Genomic DNA, 23,092 nt, shown 5'->3' with positions numbered 1-23,092 from the left:
GTTGTCGTGCTGAAAGGTGGAATTCATCTTCAGCTTTTCAGCAGAGGCGTGAAGGTTTTGATGCAAAATTGACTGATGTTTGTAACTGTTCATAATTCCCTCTCCATTCACTAAAGCCCCAGCTCCATTTACCGAAAAACAACCACAAAGCTTAAGGCTGCCTCCATCATGCCTCACTGTGGGTATGGTATTCTTTTGGTGTTGACCAGTGTTGACTTTATGCCACACATACCTTTTAAAATATGGCCAGAAACATAAAGGGGTATTTCCATCTCCATGATCCTGTCCTAATATGTAGTAGCTGTAATAATAATATAAGCAAATACCTCCAATTAGAAATGTAGTAGAGTTCTCCTGATAACCTTACCTCATGTGCAGGGCATTGCAGTAGCATAGGCATCCATGGTTACGACCACTAGCAAATAACTGTCACGGTAAGAGTGGTCATAACCATGGATACTTAAGCTACTGCAATGCCCTGCACATGAGGTAAGCGACATAGCTAATCAGAAGAACTATTCTATATTTTTAATTGGAGGTATTTGCTAATATTATTATTACACTTACCGCACATTGAGATAGAATCTTGGAGAATGGAATACCCCATTAACATTGGTCTGATTAAACCATAACATGTTTTCACACATGCTTTTGGTAGACTTGATATCAATTGTGGCAAAACATTTGTCACTGTTGTATCAAATGTAAATCCTTTCTTGATGATGTCTTTACAGTGTTCTATGGTTGATTTAATGCCTTGGCAATTTTTTCGTACCCTTCTCTTGACTGATAACCTTCAACAATGATCAGATCCCTTTGCTGTGTTGTCAGCTGTTTACAGACCATGGCTTTTACTGTAACATGCAACTAAGTAAATGTCAGGAAAATCCTCCTAGAACAACCAAACTTTATATGGATTAATCAGAATGCCTTGTAAATGATAGTGGCCATGCACTGACTGCTATGTAACATGAGTTTACATGGGATTAGCTAATTCTGAACACAACCATATCCCTAATTATAAGAGGGTGTTCACACTTATGCAACCACATTATTTTAGCTTTGTTTATTCTTTGTATTTTCCCTCTTGAAAATAATTTTCAAAATGCATCTAATACCTATCTACAGATATAAGAAAAGGGAATAAGATTATTCATTTATTATAATGGCAAAAATAAGGATTACCTATGAGATCCCCATCTCATAACTACAGTAAATCTGAGTGTGCCGTCTGGTGCTGCTTTCCGGTATGGAGGACGTCTGTACACGCTCCTGACTCTCTTTCACCACAATTAAAGGGGAGACCCTCCATTGTGATACATCAGACTGATTTGAGTGCGGTGCCATCAAGACCACCCTTTATTTGCCTCTGTATTGTGTTATGTATGTGTTCACTCAGTGACTAATTGAATAATATTATAATTATTGAAGGAAAACAGAGCAATCCGTCTCTGCGCCAATTAGGTACAATTATGTGTAATGAATGACAGCTGCCAGATGCAGAGAACACCTGTTTATCCCGAGTTAGTGGGACGTGTGGTCCATTCAGTGCCGTAATGGGTTTAATCTTCGCGACCCAGAATTTGTCTAATCAAATCTTCTTATGAATTCCTGTAAGAGATGAAAAAAGGAAATTAAATATATCACTATTTATTAAGGGTTGCATCAAACTCTAACAACGAGGAGAGGGCGTAAACATTCATCACCGCAGAGTCAGTATAAGCTGTCGTGTGTGTGTACATGACGGATAACACTATTTCTGACCATTAGATGACATGTATCCTACATTTTTCAACAGATTTCCACTCTGCATGCTCTCTCAAGTTTTCAGTTGTCTCTGAGCTGGTGAGTGGAGATTTGCTGATGATTTCTCCAATACATAGCACACACAGACATGAAGGATTCTTGCTCTCTTGTTTTTATGTAGTACATATTCAAAAGCATCCAGAGGATGGAGGATTAAGCAGCAGGAAAATATATGGTACAGCAGTACTAAGCAGGGTGGATGTGAATCCACCACTGCTGTGAGATAAACACATACTATAAATCATCACAGGTCTCAATGTGTTTGTGTGTCTCCTTTATATGCTGCTTCTCACTCTGCTTTTCCCTTTCTTCTTTCCCCTGTACATAGTTGTTCTAAATCTTGTTTTGATCATAATGGATTTCAGGTGTAGATCAGGAGGCAAGGAAGTAGAAGTAGCTCATAGGTGGAGAAAAAAATAGATTTATCTGATAAGATATATTGCTGAGGTTCAAATTGATTTAAGCAAAGTTTGATAAAATGACAGGGACCATTGAAATAATTGCAGCAGCCACCTCTGGGATGAGGGTATGGTAACTTTTCACCTTCAGTTGGGCCAAGCTTAGCAGTCCGATGCTTTATAATACTTTGCAATTCTTCTGAAATGTTAGGGAGGGTGGTGGGAAAGTAGTAGAAAAATCTCAGACACACTCTGTTTCTGCATTACGACTGCCAGGGATTGCCACTAACAACACCCAGAATGTGAGAAGTGCCAGGAGGGTGTCTGCGGTGGCACCGGTGGGTGTGTCCTATACAAATTGACAGGGCATAAAGAATCTACTTAAAGAAGCCCTCCTCCTCCTCCTCTTCCTCCTCCTTCTCCTCCCATCAAAGTTTTCATCCTCATATTATACTGCAATCATCATATAGCACTGTGTACTTACAATTGCTCATTTTACCTTTCTACCCAGATAATTCTTCTCCTTTCCATTCGGTCTATGACAACATGTGATTAAAAACAGACTAGCTGAATCCTTCTAAGCCCTATGTAGAAACAGGAGGACAATTTTCCCTGCACAAGTCATCAGTCACTGCAAAAGTCCTTGGCACGGGGAGAGGGAGCAGCTGGGTCAGGAGTGGAAGAGGGAAATGATAATTGTAGGGACAAGAGACTTCCTGTTTCTACATGAAGAAGAGAAAAGAGAAGAATTAACTGGGTAGACAGGCAAAATGAGCAATTGTAAGTACATAGTGTGATATAATATGATGACTGCAATATATTAAGAGGATAAAAACTTTGATTGGATGAGAAGGGCTTCTTTAAAGTCCTTTCTGAAAAGTTATAAATGAAAATAATGTTGGAAATGTAAAATGAAATAATACTTATGACAAACAGAAGAAAATCTTTACTATTAAGGTATACCATGCATTACAAAGAAAGTAAGACGGGAAACCCCCACCACTTCCTTCCCTACCAGCAAATCCACTGTTGGGAAGAGATGGATGAATTTTTACAACATGTGAATCTTTGACGCTGCAGGAAGCCGTCCATTATTGTAAAGTTCTAAATCGGTGCCTAAACCCCTGGCAGTAAAAGAATTAGCACTGGCATAGTATGATATGTATTAAATTACATTTGCAGTGACAAGCTAGAATACACCTGGGTGGGCCGACTTCAAAATGGCCGCCATGGTCACCACCCACCTTGAAAAGTTTCCCCCTCCCATATACTAATGTTCCACAAACAGGAAGTTAATATCACCAACCATTCCCATTTTATTTAGGTGTATCCATACAAATGGCCCACCCAGATCTAACCTTCTAAATGGCCCACCCTGTACAATACATTGCCCATTACCTAGAAAAAGACACAGCGGGAAATGAGTGATAGCAGCAGAACTATTAACCCCTATGTGGCTGGACAGTAGAAATGCTGGAGGGGTACACCGATGAGGTGCCAACAACATCCCTGCCCTTGAGGATCCCTGTAGGGAAAGTGACCTCTGAGGCCCAGTGCTGTAACACTAGGTTATTATAGGGTATGTTTAGGGTATAGGGTATGATTGCAAATAGCTGCATTGACCGTGTGATGGAAAGCAGAGAAAGCCATTCAGTGCCAGTCCTGTTACCACTGGTGCGATATATGTTGTATGTATTCCCCTTAGGTACCAAATAATATTGCACTCCATCAATTGACTGGCTTATTAACACATTAAATGGATCTTATCAAACTTGGGACATTGGTTGGGATTGCTCTAAGATCATCCAGCAGCCAATATTTACATGTCATATACACAGTGGATTCTGCCATAATGTCTCTCATACTCATTAAAAACAGACATTATACACCAGTACTGAGCAGAGTAGTCACGAATCCAGCTCTGGATTGAGATAATCACTTACTAGAAAGCATCAAAACTGACTACTAAGTGTTTGTGCTTCTCTCTTTCACTCTCCTCACTCCTTCTTTCTCCCTTTCCATAAACTTCTATAAGCAATGAACTGGAATTGATTGATTTACAGGCACATTTAATGGATCTTATCAAACTTTGGTCATTGGTTGGGATTGTTCTATGATTGCCCAACTGACGATTTGTCTGGTGAATGGTACTAGGTTTATATAGGTCGTATAAACAGTGGATTCTGTTATGATGTCTCCCATAAACAGTCACCGCAGACATTTTACAGCAGTACTAAACAGAGTAGTCATGAATCCAGCTCTGGGTTGAGATAATCACTTTCAAAAAACCATCAAAACTGACTTCTATGTGTTTGTGTTTCTCTTTTTCACTCTTCTCACTCCTCATTTCATTTTCTCCTTCCATAAACTTCTATAATCAATGAAATGGGATTGACTGACTTCTTGACACCTTAAAGTGAATCTTTCACCACATTTGACCTATCTAAACTATTAGTACGGCACGCAGGTTATAGACTGCTGAAAAAGTCCTACCTGTATGACTGATATCAAATTCCTTCTTGCTGATAAATAATCTTTTATCACTTTTTGTAACTGACCCCTTTCAGACTTTGGGGAGGATGGTACCTGGAAGATGACACGGCCTCCAGAGCTTGTTTTAAATATTAGGGGGAGTTACCAGTGTGATGTGTAATGGTTTCCAGTGTGATGTGTAATGGCCACTCTCTGTTCTCCTCATCTCACTGCAGAGCTGTGTGTGATTATACCTTACACATCTGCAGGCTCATCTCAACTTCAGCTTCCTTCTCACAGGCAGACAGGGTTATAATATTGTTGCAATACAGCAGAGCTCAGAAAGCTGCAAAAAAATGTATTTGCAAGCAGACAAAGTTCATTTCTCCTGTTCTGTGTTAGTTACTTGCCTCACACTGGTATCTGCCCCTTAATCTAAAATAAGCTCTGGAGGCAGAGTTATCTTCCAGAAAACATCCTCCCCATAGCCTGAAAGAGCTCATTTATATATAAGAAAAACATGGATTTCTCTGGAATAAAACATCAAATCGCAGCTACGAAGGTATCATTTTATTCCACTTTCTATGACCCATATGGTCATGTAGAAGGTGACAGATGCCCTTTAAAGGGATTTTATGAAACTTAAGTTGTAGGTTGAGGTTGGGATTGATCTGACGATCATACGAGTGAGTGAGACTGGGCTGTTATGATTGAGTCACTGTAGGAGGCAGACACAAAAATAAAGGCTACGTCCAGAAAACCAGAGAAGTTGGCAACTATCAGATTGCAGACCCCTGAACCTATCAACACAACTAGCAGTAGCCATGGGGGGTTCCTACGATGCCCTAGACCCCTCGATCACAGCCGGAGAGCTAAATAGCCTAAAGACAGAAAAGGAAATCTAAACTGCCCCAGAGCAGACCCCAAAGTAAAAGGCAGCCCCCAACATATAATGACGGTGAAGCAAGATGAAAAAACACTCACACAGATAGAAAGATAGGCTGAGCAAACAATGGGGCCCAAGCTAACTAAACAGAACAGGAAAGGAAGGTTGCTGTCTGCAATCTGCCAAAAACCCTATCAAAGACATAAGCCAACAAGCTGATATGGAAAAAGACCCTGAAGCAGCTAGGCTTCAAAAACTAAATCAGCACTCAGGTATTTTCAGAAGACAGAGCTAAAGGAATTCAGCACACCCCAGCAGGGAATGGCAGAAATCCAGAAAAACATAGCAAAACAAAGTCAAAGCACAAATGCAAAAAGCCGAGCAGAAAATTTAGCTTTAGAAGAGCAGGAATTCAGACTGGTCTCCAAGGATCCCACAGAGAAATCACCCGCAGGGCAGAAGGGCGTCAGCAGCCTTATATCCAGTCAGTAACTCCACTCAGCCAGTCATCATCATCAGACTCAGGTGTTTGATAATCAGGCTCACTACCTTTCTTTACCAGAAGAGGGAGTTCCTCGGGCCTCAGTAGTGAAGGGGAAAATGAACTCACAACACTGGGCTACAAGACCTATTTACAGGAACAGAATGTGTCTGAGTAAATAGTGAAGAGGTTGCGGCTTTTGCTGGTTTGCCATGACCTTTTTTCATAGCTTGGTGTGTTGAATACCAAGAGATGAAATATTAACGTCTTGGAAAACTCCTAAAACAAGATATCACCTATCAGCAGGAATGATGATTGTTGGTAGAATGAGTAATTGTTCTTCCCTATAAGGAACTTGTATCCCCATTACAAAATGGATCGGCAGATCGAATGTCAAAGCACCGCTTCATTCATTCTCTATGGAGACAAAGCCCAGCTCTCGGCAGACCCATAAAGAATGGATGGAGTGGCGTTTGAGCATGGCCTCCATTCTAAGCACCCTGTTGGGTCAATTTGTTAAGGCCCCAGAGGTTGGAAATGTTCCTCATGGGCGTACTCTAAAGAATAATAAAAATCTAAAAAATCAATTCTAAAAGTAAACACAAGAACTAGTTGAAATGTTTGTTTTTATTCCCGCTTGGAAATGCCCCTATAGTCCCACCGGGGAACGCCCCTAACCCAAGCAGGACCCCTGACTTGTGGACAAGGTTTACACAAATCCCACCCCTACTTGTCACCTTATCCCAAACTCACGCCTGGTTACAAGATGGGGCTCGGATACACTGTAATGAACCAGGTATGGGAACGCGCGTCCTTTAATTCACCTGAAATAACATTTTTCTAGTTTTATGGTTTGCCGGAACAATAAGGGATCTGCGGGATTTAATAAAGTAGCTATTATAAAAATGTTCAGCAGATAAGAACATCAATCACATTTTCGTATGAGATTGCGGACTGGAGGATTTATCGTGTTATTTATCTCCGCAGTGATGGCTGGGCAGACAGGTACGATGTGACAGACGGTTATCAGCGAGAGGCTGCCGGAGGAATAACCATCAAGCTGCAGTCTCCTGATGTGAAATGGTTTGACGATTATTACCTGCAGCTACGGCCGGAGACCAATCTCCGCAATCCTTGGTTCCAGGAGTTTTGGCAAAACAAGTTCAAGTGCAAATTGAAAGGATATTCGCAGGACAACCAAATCTACAACAAGACCTGCAGCGGTGAGTGAACAGATCTGTCCTTCCGTCACGGTGTCATCATTACCCAATGTCACCTCATAGGCGAGTATCAGAGGAAGGAGAATGCAAGGAATCATAATTACTACAGGTCACGTGACGCCGCGTCATAGATCGGAGGGCAGGGGTGGCAGGATGGCTGGGTCATAAGCGTCTTATCTTACATAACCGCAGTACGAAATATGGAGGCATATTGGAATCCATGTTCATTAATGTAATTATGTTACACTCCGTGCCCTTTAATTTGATATTAATGAGGTTTGATCATCAGATATTCTAAGTCATCCTCTGGAGATACAACACCGTGTTATTTTGCAGGACAGTTTACATTAGGGGGTCTAGAAATAGGGGAAAGTCTCCAAAAGTCCTCTTATTGTCACTCCAAATACAGTAATCAGACTAAATCCCTGGATCAACGTCCAATCACAGAATCTAGTACCCATAAACTGTAAGGTTTTTTTTTTTCAAAAACGGCATTCAGGCCCTCTTTGAACATTTTAGTCAACCAATCATGACAAATATGTCAAGTGGCAGTGAGTTCCATAATCACACTGCTCTTTTGTAAAGCATAGTCTCACTGCTCTTACAGTAAATAATCCATAGACTTACTGCTATTGCAACAAAGAATCCATAGTCACACTGCTCTTACAGTAAAGAATCCATAGTCTTACTGCTATTGCAGCAAAGAATCCATAGTCGCACTGCTCTTACAGTAAAGAAGCCATAGTGGCACTGCTCTTACAGTAAATAATCCATAGACTTACTGCTATTGCAACAAAGAATCCATAGTCACACTGCTCTTACAGTAAAGAATCCATAGTCTCACTGCTATTGCAGCAAAGAATCCATAGTCACACTGCTCTTACAGTAAAGAAGCCATAGTGCCACTGCTGTTACAGTAAAGAAGCCATAGTCACACTGCTCTTAAAATAAAGATTTGCTGTCTGTGATGATGAATAAGCCTTCTTTCCTCTAGATATAGAGGATGCATTCTTGTCACTGTGAAAGGCCTGAGTGTAAAAAGATCATTAATTTCTGTACTGTCCCTTCATATATTTGTACAGTGTTATAAGATCGCTCCTAAGCCTTTGCTTTTCCAAAATCAGTAACTCTAAGTCTGATAACCCGTCTCCTGCAGTCATCCAGTCCCTTAATAATCTTAGTCGCTCTTCTCTGCACCCGCTCTAGTTCTTCTCTGCCCTTCTCATACATTTGAGACCAAAATTGTGCCCAGTATCTAAGTGTGGCCACACGAGTGACTTATATACAGGCAAAGCTATGTTTTGGTCAATAACATCTATGTGTCTTTATCCCCTTAACAACCGCCGATACGCCTTTTAACGGCGGCAGTTAAGGGTACTTAATTATGCCTCAGCGCAGCTTTTTAACGGCGCTGAGAAATGTGTATTGTGCCCCCCAGAGTCAGAATTTCTCCGTGGTCTCGGCTGCTAGGGGTAGCTGAGACCCCAGACAACATGATTCGGGGTGGTTTTTACCGACCTCAGGGTTGCAAACGCCATTATTAATAGAATAACAATGACCGCCAAAAAAAAGTCTGATTTCCCATTTAATTTCTCTTTCCGCTGATGTGATCGCACGTATTTATTTCCATTTTTCCATTAGGGTTAGGGTTTGGCTAAATTTAAGGTTGGGCTAAACTTAGGGTCGGGCTAGGGTTAGACTAAAGTTAGGGTTGGGCTAGGGTTGTGGTTATTGTTGGGATTACGGATGGGGTTGGGATTAGGGTTAGGGGTGTGTTGGGGTTAGGGTTGTGGTTAGGGTTATGGATAGGGTTGGAATTAGAGTTAGGGGTGTGTTGCGGTTAGGGTTGGAGTTAGAGCTAGGGGGGTTCCACTGTTTAGGTACATCAGGGGGTCTCCAAACGGGACATGGCGCCACCATTGATTCCAGCCAATTTTGAGTTCAAAAAGTCAAACGGTGCTCCCTCCCTTCTGAGCCCTGCCATGTGCCCAAACAGTGGCTTTCCCCAATTGGAGTACTCAAGAGAAATTGCACAACAAATTTTGGGGTCTATTTTCTCCTGATACACTTGTGAAAATAAAAAAATTTGGTTCCAAAGTAAACTTTTTGTGAAAAAAGAAAAATTTTCATTTTTTCCTTCCACATTGCTTTAGTTCTCGTGAAACACCTGAAGGGTTAATAAACTTCTTGAATGTGGTTTTGCGCACCTACCTTGATGGGTGCAGTTTTTTGAATGGTGTCACTTTTGGGCATTTTCTGTTATATTAACCCCCTAAACTCACATCAAGTGTGAGGTGGTCCCTAAAAAAATGATTTTGTAAATTTTTTTGGAAAAATGAGAAATTTCTGGTTAAATTTTAACCCTTATAACGTCATAACAAAAAAAATTGTTTCTAAAATTGTGTTGCTGTAAATTAGACATGTGGGAAATGTTATTTATTAACTATTTTCTGTGACACCACTCTCTGATTTAAGGGTACAAAAATTAAGTTTGAAAATTGAAAAATTTTCTACATTTTTGCAAAATTTCTGTTTTTTTCATAAATAAATGCAAATTATATTGAATAAATTTGACCACTAACATGAAGTACAACATGTCACAAAAAAAACAATTCTCAGAATCAGTGGGATCCGTTGAAGCATTCCAAAGTTATAACCTCATAAAGTGACAGTAGTCAGAAGTGTAAAAATTGGCCTGGTCATTAAGTACCAAATTGGCTCTGTCACTAAAGGGTTAATGCATCCCATAATTTTACTTGCTTTTACAGCAGCAGCCTGGCACTGGTCACTAAAGTTTAGTTTTCCACCGATATGCCCAAGACTTCTCCAGCAGTGTTTTACCGTTTAGTACATAATTATACATTTTATTTCCTCTGCCTAAATGCATTTCCTTACGTTTTTCAGCCCAAGCCTCATGCTAACATAAATCCTTCAGTAATTTTAAATTATCCTCCTCTCTGTTGATTACCTTGCATCATCTGTAAATGTTAAAACTCTATTCTGTATGCTCTCTATAAGGTCAATAATAAATATATCAAAACAAAGAGGGCCCAATACTGACCCCTGTGGTACCCCACTGTTAACTGTGACCCAATCACAGTGTGTTCCATTAATAACTATCCTATGTTCCTATAATTGAGAAAGTTTTTAACCCAATTGCACATATTTACCCAGTCCCATTGCTCTCATTTTATGCGTCAACCTTTTATGAGGCACCGTATCAAATGCCTTTGAAAAAGTCCAGATAGAGGTCATCCACAGCCTTATTTTGGTCTTAGTGAAACAGAGCACTGCCGGCCCGGTAGGACTCCCATCAGTTCCTTGCTATATACAAGCCCGGTCCATTAACGGGATTATATCGGGCCAGAAACCAGCATGGAAAGCTAAGCCAAGAAACAGAAGTGTGGATTTTTGGATGGAGATGAGAGCAGCCCAAGGTTAAATTATACAATTAATCACCTTAAGGGCACACTCGATAATACACTATATACACATTGGTTATACATATATAATGGTCAGATATATAGTAGTAATAGTGGTAGTACAAAAGATATAAGCAGATGGATCATGTCAATTACCAGGTTGATGTTTGACCATGTGTGCTGGGCCGCAAGGGGCATGGGCAGCTAGCTGGTTCCTAGGTTCTTCACAGCACATTACTCGACGTGGCCCCCACCTTCTAAGTGAATTGCAAGCATAAGAGAGAGAAAGCCCACATGGCCTTACACTAGCCTTTATCCCCTTTGGGTCACTCCCCTCCTGCCCTCTGGACTGAACCTAAATTCCCTTGCCTTGCCTCTAGTAGCTAAAAACTCCAAAACCGAAGATGGCTCATAGCGCCTTAATGGACGGTCCTAGGTTGACACCATCAGATCCAACTTGGCTCCTGCTACGTGTTCAGACTAAACACATCTTTGCTTTCTGGTGCCAACTAGCCATTATAATTATCTCCTCACCCTTAGAAGGTGTTCGGTCCGGTCCAGAGATCTCGAAAATGTGTCATTGGGACATACGATAAGTCCATATTCTCCTTAGGAAATCATAGGTGACTCAGCAAAGCAGTTAGACTGAATGGTATTTATTTTGCAGACAAGCCTTTTGTTCAGAGCTAAGCTGGCTCAAGGTGAGAGATCTGTCACTCACAGCTTTTGGAGGCTCGACCCCCTACTGAGCTAGGTGTCCTGTTACAGCTGCGCATGGGAAGGGGGTTTTATAATCCCACACCAAATAGGATACAAATAATTGTCATGAAATTATATGTCCAATATTCTCCACACTGTTCAAATGTGCCACAAATCAGTATCAATCAATATTGCTGCAATGCTGCTCACAAAGAAAAAGAATGCTATAATGCTACATATACTATATACATCTGTTCTCCCTAAATAAAGTAATATAAAGTTATATATATATATATATATATATATATATATACACACACTCAAAATGTGTCGGTTTAGCACATCCAGTAATTAGTATTAAGTTTAATAGAATTTTCACAAATATTGACTCCACAGAAACTCATTTGTGCTTACTGCATGTTGTGAATATGGAAAGATGATTTTTTACATAGAATCTGCGAAAATTTAAATTTAAGTCGCCCTTCAGGATTATATTTTACTGCTGCTGCAGGAAATAGACTTAGTTCTTGTCATAAAATTGTCAACTCTCTTCCATATGTGACAAGAAATATAATCTCGGCTTTTAAATCTTACACTTGAGAAACCCCAGATTTAATTTTCAGAGCTGGTTGTTTCTGAGGTATTAAAAAATGGGAGCAATGTTCTACTCTGTCGATTAGAGCAATCAATCTTGATGGGATCATTTTAAGTTTCAGCTGTGAAAATCAGTGTAAACGTTTAGATCTGAGCAGGATAGTTATAGGGTGTGTTCACATTTAGCAGTTTTTATACGTTTTGCAGCCATGTTCCAACCAGTAACATTGTAGCAAATGTTATTTTGGCTACAGAAACTTTTGTTGAAAGTTATGATGTACATTTATATCATATATCGTGCCTTTGATGCGGGCTCAGGCACTGATCCCGCATCTTTCCCCGAACATGACATGTCATGTGACTTTAACAGTTATGGGTGGATCGGCGCTCCACCCGCGATGGCTAACCAGTTAAATAGCACGCACCAGCCGTAAGTGCGTCATAAATCCCACCCATCGGCGCTCCTGTCATGTGATCACGGGGCGCCGGTGGGTTGTCACGACAGCCGGGAGTTTGCAGAAGACCCCGTGCCTGTCATTACAATACTCCTGTGCAAGGAGGCCGCCGTTCATTTGAGATTGTGATTTCTGCTGTACATCGAAAAAATCGAAACGCCAGACTTATGTTTTTTTCTCCGTCGCAACATTATAATAAAATGCAATAAAAGGCAATCAAAACATCGTATCTACCTCATACTGGTATTAATAAAAACGTCAGCACAGGGTGCAAAATATAAGCATCACCTAGCCCCAGATCCCAAAAAAATGAAAAAGCTACGGGTCTCGGAAAATGGCGACAAGCACAAAAACTTTTTTTCGTACAAATTTTGCAATTTTTTTTTCACCACTTAAGTAAAAAAAATAAATATACATGTTTGGTATCTGCAAACTCGTACTGACCTAAGGAATTATATTGCCAGGTCAGTTTTACCATATAGTGAAGATGGTAACAAAAAAAAACAAACAAAAAAACTATTTTTTTTTTTTTACAATTTTACCACTCTTGGAATATTTTTCGAGTGCAATATATGGTAAAATCAATATAGCCATTTAAAAGTACAACTTGTCCTGTTAAAAAACAAGCCCTCATAAGGCCATATTGACATAAATATAAAAAAGTAAGGGCTCTTGGAAGAGTGGGAGGAAAAATGAAAACCAAAAAAATGGAAAAATGGTCATGACGGTTAAAAGGGAATCTGTCAGCAGGATTTTGCTATGTAACCTGAGAACAGCATTATGTAGGGGCAGAGACTCTGATTCCAGCAATGTGAAACTTAGTTTACTGGGTGAAGCAGTTATGACTGAATCACAGTTTTCTCTGCTGCAGATCTAGCAGAGCTCTGAATGCTGAGCTGTGTATAACGCCGCCGACACCACTGATTGGCAGTTTTCTGTGTACACTATGCAGTGGTGGGGGAGGAGTTGGACTAGGAGGCAAGAGACGCATAGTCCTGTAGTGAGGTGTAATCAGAGATTTAGATCTCCAGCTAGTTTTGATTTTATGTTAAATTACAGCATTGTGTTATATCTAGTGTAGACCCCGAGAGGGAGGAGAGGCATGACATATGGGCCTACAGGGGAGGAGCATGAGACTTGGCCTGAAGAAGATGACCGTGACAGTCTTCAGAGTACGAGCATGACACCTGAGCAGAGTGGGAGGAGCATGACACCTGAGCAGAGTGGGAGGAGCATGACACCTGGGCCTACAGGGGAGGGGCATGGTACCTGAACAAAGTGGAAGAAGCATGGTACCTGGCCTATAGAAGAGTAGTATGACAGTTAGTCTTCAGGGGAGGAGCATCACAGCTGGGCAGAGAGAGTGGAGCATGACACCTGGGTAGAGAGGGAGACGCATGACACTTGGCCTATAGAAGAGGAACATGACACCTTGGCTGGGAAAAAGGAGTATGACACCTGCTCCGAAGAAAAGGAACATGAGACCAACCCTTGAGATGATGAGCATGACACCTGGGCAGAGAAGCAAGAGCTGTACAAATGACCTAGTGAAGAGGAGTGTAGCACCTGGGTAAGGAGGAGAATAATGACTGGCCTAAAGAGAAGGAGCATTACACTAGGATAGAGAGTATGGAGCATGACCAATGGCCTTTAGAAAAAGAATAAAACCTGGGCCGTAAGGAAGGAGCATGACACCTGGGCAGTAAAGAAGAAGCAAGACATCTGTCCAGCAGGGGAGGAGCATAACATCAGTAGAGTAAGGAAGGAGCATGGCACTTGGTCTGCAGGGGAGGAGCATGACACAAGGAGAGTAAGGAAGGAGCATGACACCTGGTCTGCAGGGGTGGAGCATATCGTCAGGAGAGTAAGGAAGGAGCATGGCACCTGGTTTGCAGGGGAAGAGCATTGCACCTGGGCAGTAGGAAGGAGCATGACACCAGGACAGTAAGGAAGGAGCATTACACCTGGTCTGAAAGGGAAGAGCATGAAACCTGGGCAGTAAGGAATGAGCATGACACCTGGTCCGCAGGGAAGGAGCATGACACCAGGACAGTAAGGAAGGAGCATTACACCTGGTTCATAGGGGAGGAGCATGACACCTAGGCAGTAAGGAAGGCGCATGACACCTGGTTCGCAGGGAAGGAGCATGACACCAGGACAGTAAGGAAGCAGCGTTACACCTGGTCTGCAGGGGAGGAGCATGACACCTGGGCAGTAAGGAAGGAGCATGACACCTGGACAGTAAGGAAGCAGCGTTACACCTGGTCTGCAGGGGAGGAGCATGACACCTGGGCAGTAAGGAAGGAGCATGACACCTGGGCAGTAAGGAAGGAGCATGACACCTGGCCCACAGAGAAGGAGCATGGCATCAGAACAGTAAGGAAGGAGCATTACACCTGGACTGCAGGGGAAGAGCATAACACCAGGACAGTAATGAAGGAGCATGACACCAGGACAGTAAGGAAGGAGCATTACACATGGTCTGAAGGGGAAGAGCATGACACCTGGGCAGTAAGGAATGAGCATGACACCTGGTCTGAAGGGGAAGAGCATGACACCAGGACAGTAAGGAAGGAGCATTACACCTGATCCGCAGGGGAGGAGCATGATACTTGAGTAGAGAGGGAGGAGTGTAACAACTAGCCTAAAGGTAATGAGCATGACAACTAGCCTAAGTGAAAGGGGCATGATACTTGACCATATGGTAAGGAACAAGACACCTTAAACCATGACTTCTCACCCTGCATCACCTCAAGCCATAGATCTACCACAATGTATTAGTTTTGCCCAGGCCAAAAATCAGAAAAAAACTTAGACCTTATAGAATCTTGTGTACCCCTAAATATGACATATTAGCCCTCCTCATATGACATAATGTTTTCTTGCATTGAGTTGCTCTTGTGTTATGGAAATGTATAAATAACTTGACCTCTCGATTCTGTCAACGACAACATCATGTGACAGTGACTAAAGTACAATTATCCACTGGAAAAAGGTTGTATCTAGAGCTATTACGTTAAATAGAGGCAAATAAACCAGAATAAACCGTGGTTTTCATCAAAGCTGTATCATCTTCTATGAACTTACGCTCTGAATTCATCGCTGGGCAAGCATATATCGCCCAAAAATGAGTGCATGTAAATGTGTTGTACTGTTGTACCATACATAGCAGAGGTGTAGCTAGGGTTGTAGTTGGTTGAAACTTCTGAGTGGGCCCCTATCTGGACAACCCTGATTACAACTATATGTGGCGCCCCCTAATACTGGATGTAAGAAACCTCAGCAGATGACAGCGCTCTTAGGCTGGTTTCACATTAGCGCATTTTCAGCGCGCGCACGGCCGGGGGTAGCTCCGCCCCCGAGCCGGCTCTCTGCCCGGCGTGCCCGCCCCTTGCTTGTAGCGCCGGCTACTAGCGGACAGCGGCGCCTGCGATCGGCGCACCCTATCTTTAGCATAGGGTGCGCAGATCGTGCGCAGGCCGTGCGCTAGTTGCGCTTTGACCTGCGCTGCGCACTTTTGACGGTGCGCCGTGCGCGCCAAAATCCGAAAAGTTTGATTTTGGCGCCCACGGCGCACCGTCAAAAGTGCGCAGCACAGGTCAAAGCGCAACTAGCGCACGGCCTGCGCACGATCTGCGCACCCTATGCTAAAGATAGGGTGCGCCGATCGCAGGCGCCGCTGTCCGCTAGTAGGCGGCGCTACAAGCAAGGGGCGGGCACGCCGGGCAGAGAGCCGGCTCGGGGGCGGAGCTACCCCCGGCCGTGCGCGCGCTGAAAATGCGCTAATGTGAAACCAGCCTTACTAAAAAAAAATCTCTATACAAAGACCAGCATTGATATAACCGCCATATAGTGACCATATAGTGGTAGATACCAGTCCTGCAAAACATATAAGAGGTACAGATGGTGACTTATGGCTAATTTTCTTTCTAGTGTAGTCATTCACTTTTCCAGTCTTTTTCATCTGGCCCAGACCAACATTGCGACTTCTCTGGCCAGGACTCATCTGCAGAGATTACAACAAAGACACATCTGATTTCTCACATTTCCTGCACCGTCCACATCTATCCCCAACCTGCACAAACCCCTCATCTTGCTGATACCCCAAAACTGAACCGCTGCTGTACTAAGCCTCAGACAGAGGAGAGGGCACAGGTGAATGGAGGAGTGTTGTGAATTCCCTGACTCAGACTTCTTAGCCGAAGCTCCCCCTGCTCCCTCCGGTGGTTACTGGAGGTAGTGGACCTGGCCAGATTGACAGAGGTCTGCCACCTGGTGATGATGATGACGATTGGAGATCTGGGGTTACTGATTGGAGTATTTAAGTCTGCAGACTTCCTGCAATCCCTGCTGGTGATTGCTTTCCTGTTCATTCAGAGGTCTCATGTCTCCTGCCCTGACCCTGCATTTGTTCAGCTAAGTGGTTCATTTTCTAATCCTTCGCATCTGATCTGGTTTTGTCTCTCTCTGCTAGCTGTGCGGGTTCAGCTTACTCCTCTGAGGGCTGTGCTGGACCACCGCTCATATGTTACAGCCTGTGTCAGTTTGTTCAGTCCCATTATATTGGTCTCTTTTGCTTTGCTTCCAGTTTATACCTGAGTGCTGATATAGTGGGGGCGAAGTCGTGTGACTTCAGTGTTTTTTTGTACATCAGCCGTGTTGGATTTTTCAGGGTTTTTGCGTGATTGCAGACAGTGTCTTTCCTTTTCTGTCCTGTCTAGTCAGTTTGGGCCCCACCGTTTGCTCAGTCTATTTTCCTACCTGCGTTTGTGTTTCATCTTGTCTCACCGACAATATATGTTTGGGGGCTATCTATTCCTTTTGGGGTCTGCTCTGGGGTCTAGATGTCACCCTTCTTGCTTTAGGCTTAGTTAGCTCTCGGGCTGTGCTGAGGCGTCTAGGGCATCGTAGGTACGCTCCACGGCTACTGCTAGTTGTGTGGATAGGATCAGGGGTCTGCAATCCGCTTAGTTACCAAGCTCTCTGGTTTTCTGGTGGCTTAGCCTGTTCCTGCTATCCTCCTCGGTGACCCATTCATTACAGAGGAGCCCATTGTGCTCACCTTTGTCTGCATACTGACAATACAGACACAGGTGCAGTTGGGACACAATGCCAACTTCCCAGGACAGCTTCCCAAATCCACAAATGTCCTGCTGGATCCAAGTGCCATGGTGTGTTTTGGGTTTTGGGTAGGTTGTGAAGGAGTTAACTCTGAGAGCCTCTCTGTGGATCTGGGGAGGGTTTTTATAGCTTCAGGGGAGAGCCGTCCCCTGTTGCTTATACTCCTATCTGAGTGTGCCCGACCCTGCTCTGTCCGTGCATCACGCCAATCATTGTCCATCTGCCTGGTATTCTGACCCTGCTCTGTTACGGTTTACGTCTCTGGTTTGCTGACTCTGTACCTGCTTTGCCTGTGCTGTGTATGACCCTTGGCTTTGTCTGTCCTCCCTCCTGAATATCCCTCCTGTACCACGCTTGCCTGTACTGTGTATGACCTTTAGCTTTATCTGACCTCCCATCTGTATATCCCTCCTGTACCTCGCTTGCCCGTACTGTGTATGACCTCCGTTTTGCCTGACTGAGTTTTTGTATAGTGTCCTGCCATCTCTGAAAGCTGGACGCTAAGCCCCGCCCCCTTGCAGTCACATGACCGTAGGTCCTGTGACTGCTTGGCCTGTTTCACACTTCCGTTTTTTCAAATCCGTCAAAATCCGTTGGTTTCCGTAAAAAACGGATCCGCCATTTTTTTTCAGGATCCGATTTTTTTGTCCCATAGACTTCCATTAGCGGTTACCGCGGATCCGTCAAAAAAACGGATTCGTTTTTAAAAAACGGATCCGTTTGCATCAGTTTCCGTCAAAAAAATGGAAACGGATCCGTTTGGCGGACACAAAAACGGAAGTGTGAAACAGGCCAGTGTCCACAGGTCCTGTGCATAAATACTTTCCGGCTGTACCTGACCCCGGGCCCCCTACAGTGCGGGTAAGTCCCTGCACGCCAGCGCTGTCAGGATCCTGACATTATAAGCGACCTATAACAGTTCATTCCCCCCGCCCCTGAGAGTAAGGTGTGTGAGTGTGGGAATTACAGCTTGCATCATGGACCCCATGCAAACATTATCTGACCAGGTTAAACAACTATCACAGATGTTTCAGAAACTTAATGTGGAGCAGCGCTCTATGGCCCAAACCCAGCAGCAGCTGGTTAATACTGTACAAGGAGCTCTCGGTCCTGAGATCAGGGACGTGTCACTCACTTCCCTGGAGTCTCCGGTTAAACTGCCGGACTCTTTTTTTCTGGGGACAAAAGGGAGTACAGGGCTTTTAGAGAGGGATGCAAATTGTTCTTTTCCCTGAGTCCCCGTTCGTCTGGGGGAGAACTTCAGAGGGTGGGGGAGATTATTTCCCTACTTCGGGGTGCCCCCCAAGCCTGGGCGTTCTCTCTAGCCCCCACAGCCCCAGAACGTATGACTGGATGCATTTTTTGAGGCCTTGGGCCGCATTTATGACGAACCAGACAGGGTTCGCTTGGCAGAGGACATGGTGATGAGCACACATCAGGGTCGGCACTCAGCAAAGTGGTTCTGCTCTGAGTTCCAACGGTGGTCAGCGGAAGTCTCCTGGGATGATGCCGCTCTATGTGAACTATTCCGTAGGGGCCTGTCGGAACACCTTCAGGATGCCCTGGCTCTGCATCCACCCCCTGACAGTCTGGAGGATGCCATGACCCAAGCCGTGCGGATGGATCGCCGGCTCAGAGCCAGAGGGGTTATGCACTCCGAGTTGTCCTTGTTTTCCAGCAGTAAAGAGGTGGAGGCCAGTCCTGTGCAAATGGAAATTGGTGCTACCTCGGTCAGAGAGAAAGAGAGGAAGCGTCGCTGTGAGAAACAACTTTGCTTCTACTGTGGGGAACCAGGCCATTGGAGGAGAGATTGTCCAGTGTGTCCAACGTCCTCCAAGCCGACGGGAAACTACTAGGTCTGGGTAGTGATCGAGGAGGCTGCCCAGACCCCCAGGTACTTTTTTCCTCATGCCCTAAATTTCTGCTTAATGTCGAACTGGTAGTAGACAACTGTCATTTTATTTCTACAGCCTTGGTAGACTGCGGTTCATCACTTAACCTGGTCAGTTCCAGTACCGTCTCCAGGGTCAAGATAGGGACAGTCAGGTTGGAGACCCCTCTGAAAATCGTGGCCATTGACTTTTCCCCTGTCACCCGTTCGGGGCTTCATTATGTTACTAACAGTTTTGTTTTGCATGTTGGTTCCTCCCATGTTGAGGAGATGAAATGTTTTGTCATGGACAACCTGCCCGAAGGGCTGGTATTGGGCATGCCGTGGCTTCAACGGCACAACCCAGTTATTGATTGGGAGAAAAGAGAAATTGTTAAGTGGGGTCCTAAATGTATTGATTGTGCCTATAAACCTGTGTTCTGTGTTACACCTGCAAAACCTACCTGTGAGTCTTCTGTTTGTCTGGAGGGTATTCCGGAGTACCTCAAGGACTTCGAGGACGTTTTCTCTGAAAGCGAGGCCGAGGCATTACCCCCTCATAGGTCATTTGACTGCACTATAGACCTAATCCCTGGGGCCAAATTGCCCAAAGCCCATTTATTTAATTTGTCAGGACCTGAGCGTCTGCCAATGAAGGAATACATAATGGAAAGTCTCCGAAAAGGGCATATAAGACCCTCAGTTTCTCTGGTAGCAGCAGGGTTTTTCTTTGTTAATAACAAAGATGGTGGCCTGCGCCCCTGCCTCGACTTCAGAGAACTCAAAAAGATTACTGTCAGGAACACGTACCCCTTACCCCTGATTCCAGATTTGTGTAACCACCTTTCGGGGGCAAAATGGTTCTCCAAATTGGATCTCAGATGGGCTTATAATTTGATAAGAATTAAAGGGGACGAATGGAAAACTGCCTCTCTCACGTCAGAGGGATTGTTTGAAAATTTAGTGATGCCGTTTGGCCTCACTAATGCACCAGCTGTCTTTCAAAATTTAATTAATGTGGTGTTTGCGAACCTCATCGGCCACTTCGTTGTCATTTACTTGGATGATATTCTGATTTACTCGACTGACAAAGAGTCTCATTTGTTCCATGTCAAAACGGTACTTCAAAGACTCAGGGAAAACCAAGTATTTGTTAAACCTGAAAAATGTCCTTTTTTCATCCAGGAGCTAACGTTCTTGGGACTCATAATCTCGCCACAGGGGTTTCGGATGGATCCCAAGAAAGTGCAAGCCATTGTGGAGTTGGTCCAACCTCAGGACCTGAAAGGACTCCAGCGCTTCTTGGGATTCGCAAACTATTACCGTAGATTTATCACAGATTGTGAAATATCTCACCGATCTCACATGCACAGGGGCTGATATCAAAAACTGGTCCCCCTAAGCGAAACAGCCCTTTCTGGTTTTAAAAAATTGTTTTATGTCTGCTCCAATACTTGTGCAACCAGATCCGTCCTTGCCATTTGTTGTGGAGGTTGACGCCTCTGAGGTAGGGGTAGGGGCTGTGTTGTCTCAAGGGCCAGCTACCCTGACTAACCTTAGACCTTGTGCTTATTTTTCCAAAATGTTTTCTCCGGCAGAGAGAAACTACGATGTTGGGAATAGAGAGCTTCTGGCAATTAAACTGGCATTTGAAGAATGGAGACATTTTTTGGAAGGGGCAGAACATTCGATTACGGTCATCGCTGATCACAAAAATCTGGAATATATCAAAACTGCTAAAAGACTGACCGCCAGACAGGCCCGTTGGTCATTTTTGTTTTTCCCGATTTCAATTCTCGATTATGTTCCGTCCAGGATCTAAAAATGTGAAAGCAGACGCATTATCACGCAGTTTTGAACCATTGTCTGCCCCTGATCCTCCGTCATCCATTCTTCAACCTGGGGTAGTTTTAGCTGCACTGTCATCGGAACTGGAGTGGGAGATTATGGAGGCTCAATCTTTAGCTCCAAGGTCCAAACCCGCTAAAAAATTGTTTGTCCCGCAACACTTGCGTTCTGATCTCCTGCGAGAGTTTCATGACTCTAAACTGGGCGCTCATCCAGGTATTGCTGCCACAGGTGAGGCGATTAAAAGAGTCTTCTGGTGGCCATGTACAGTATGTCAGGGGAGATTAAGAAACATGTCGCTGCATGCGGGGTTTGCGCACGTTCAAAGAGCTCTCATTGCCGGCCTGCCGTGGAATTGGTGCCTTTACCAATTCCAAGAAGGCCTTGGACTCATTTGTCCATGGACTTCATCACTAACCTCCCTCCTTCTCGGGGTAATATGGTAATTTGGGTAATTGTGGATAGATTCTCTATGATGGCACATTTTGTACCCATGACTAAATTACCGTCTGCAGAAGTTTTATCTCGACACTTCCTTTCTCAAATTGTTCGCCTCCATGGGGTACCTACTAACATTGTCTCTGACAGGGGGACACAATTTGTGGCTAAGTTTTGGCAGGCTTTCTGTAGGAAGCTGGGGATATCTCTGTCTTTCTCCTCAGCTTACCACCCAGAGAGCAATGGATACACGGAACGCACCAATCAGTCATTGGAACAGATCCTCCGGTGTTTAACTTCCACGTTACAGGACGACTGGTGCAAGGCCTTACCATTGGCGGAGTTCGCCTTTAACAGTTGAATAAACCAATCCACGGGTAGGTCACCATTTTTTATTAATTATGGATTGAACCCTCACTTTGGTGAGTTCTCACGGCTGGATTCAAGCTGTCCAGGGGCGGAAGACTCCGCCAGCAGGATAAGTGATTTATGGGCTAAGGTTCGGACGAACATTTCCAGAGCACAAGAGAAATATAAACGTTTTGCTGACAATAAGAGGGATCCAGGTCTGACACCACAGTGTGGGGATAAGGTATGGCTTTCTACGCGAAACATAACCTTAAAATTACCTTCCGCCAAGCTGGGACCTAAATTCATTGGCCCTTATGTAATAACCGAGGTAATCAACCCAGTGGCATATCGTTTACTTCTCCCTGCATCCTTGAATCTTCATAATGTGTTCCATAGGTCTCTACTCAAACCAGTAGGCTCGGTAGTAGAGGAACCTGGTTCCATACCAACTCCAGTGTTGGTAGACGGTCATATAGAGTTCGAAGTGCAAAACATTGTACAGTCTCGGTGGGTACGCGGTTCCTTGCAATATCTTGTACATTGGAAGGGGTACAGTCCGGAGGACCGATCGTGGGTACCAGCCAGGTTAGTGCATGCTGATCGCCTGGTTAGAGCTTACCATGCTCGGTATCCTGAGAGACCTGAGGGTCCGGAGGCCCCCCGTTGAAGGAGGGGTACTGTCATGGTGTGTTTTGGGTAGGTTGTGAAGGAGTTAACTCTGAGAGCCTCTCTGTGGATCTGGGGAGGGTTTTTATAGCTTCAGGGGAGAGCCGTCCCCTGTTGCTAACACTCCTATCTGAGTGTGCCCGACCCTGCTCTGTCTGTGCGTCACGCCAATCATTGTCCGTCTGCCTGGTATTCTGACCCTGCTCTGTTACGGTTTACGTCTCTGGTTTGCTGACTCTGTACCTGCTTTGCCTGTGCTGTGTATGACCCTTGGCTTTGTCTGACGTCCCTCCTGAATATCCCTCCTGTACCGCGCTTGCCCGTACTGTGTATGACCTTTGGCTTTGTCTGACCTCCCATCTGTA

General features: G+C 44.1%; 1 protein-coding gene across 8 annotated transcripts in view; it reads left to right on the top strand.

Annotated features, from left to right (window-relative positions):
• Window positions 1-23,092, top strand: part of GRM5 (glutamate metabotropic receptor 5) — a 443,426-nt gene that overhangs the window by 340,692 nt on the left and 79,642 nt on the right. For all 8 annotated transcript variants that reach the window (XM_073569256.1, XM_073569259.1, XM_073569257.1 and 5 more), the window contains exon 4: window positions 7,031-7,266. In XM_073569256.1, the coding sequence (XP_073425357.1) occupies window positions 7,031-7,266 (236 nt within the window). The remainder of the gene's footprint in view (window positions 1-7,030; window positions 7,267-23,092) is intronic.

This window comes from Dendrobates tinctorius, unplaced genomic scaffold (genome assembly GCF_039654945.1).
Source record: "Dendrobates tinctorius isolate UK_male_01 unplaced genomic scaffold, ASM3965494v1 ptg000023l, whole genome shotgun sequence".
Lineage (NCBI taxonomy): Eukaryota > Metazoa > Chordata > Amphibia > Anura > Dendrobatidae > Dendrobates > Dendrobates tinctorius.
This window is presented reverse-complemented; position numbering and strand designations above follow the sequence as displayed.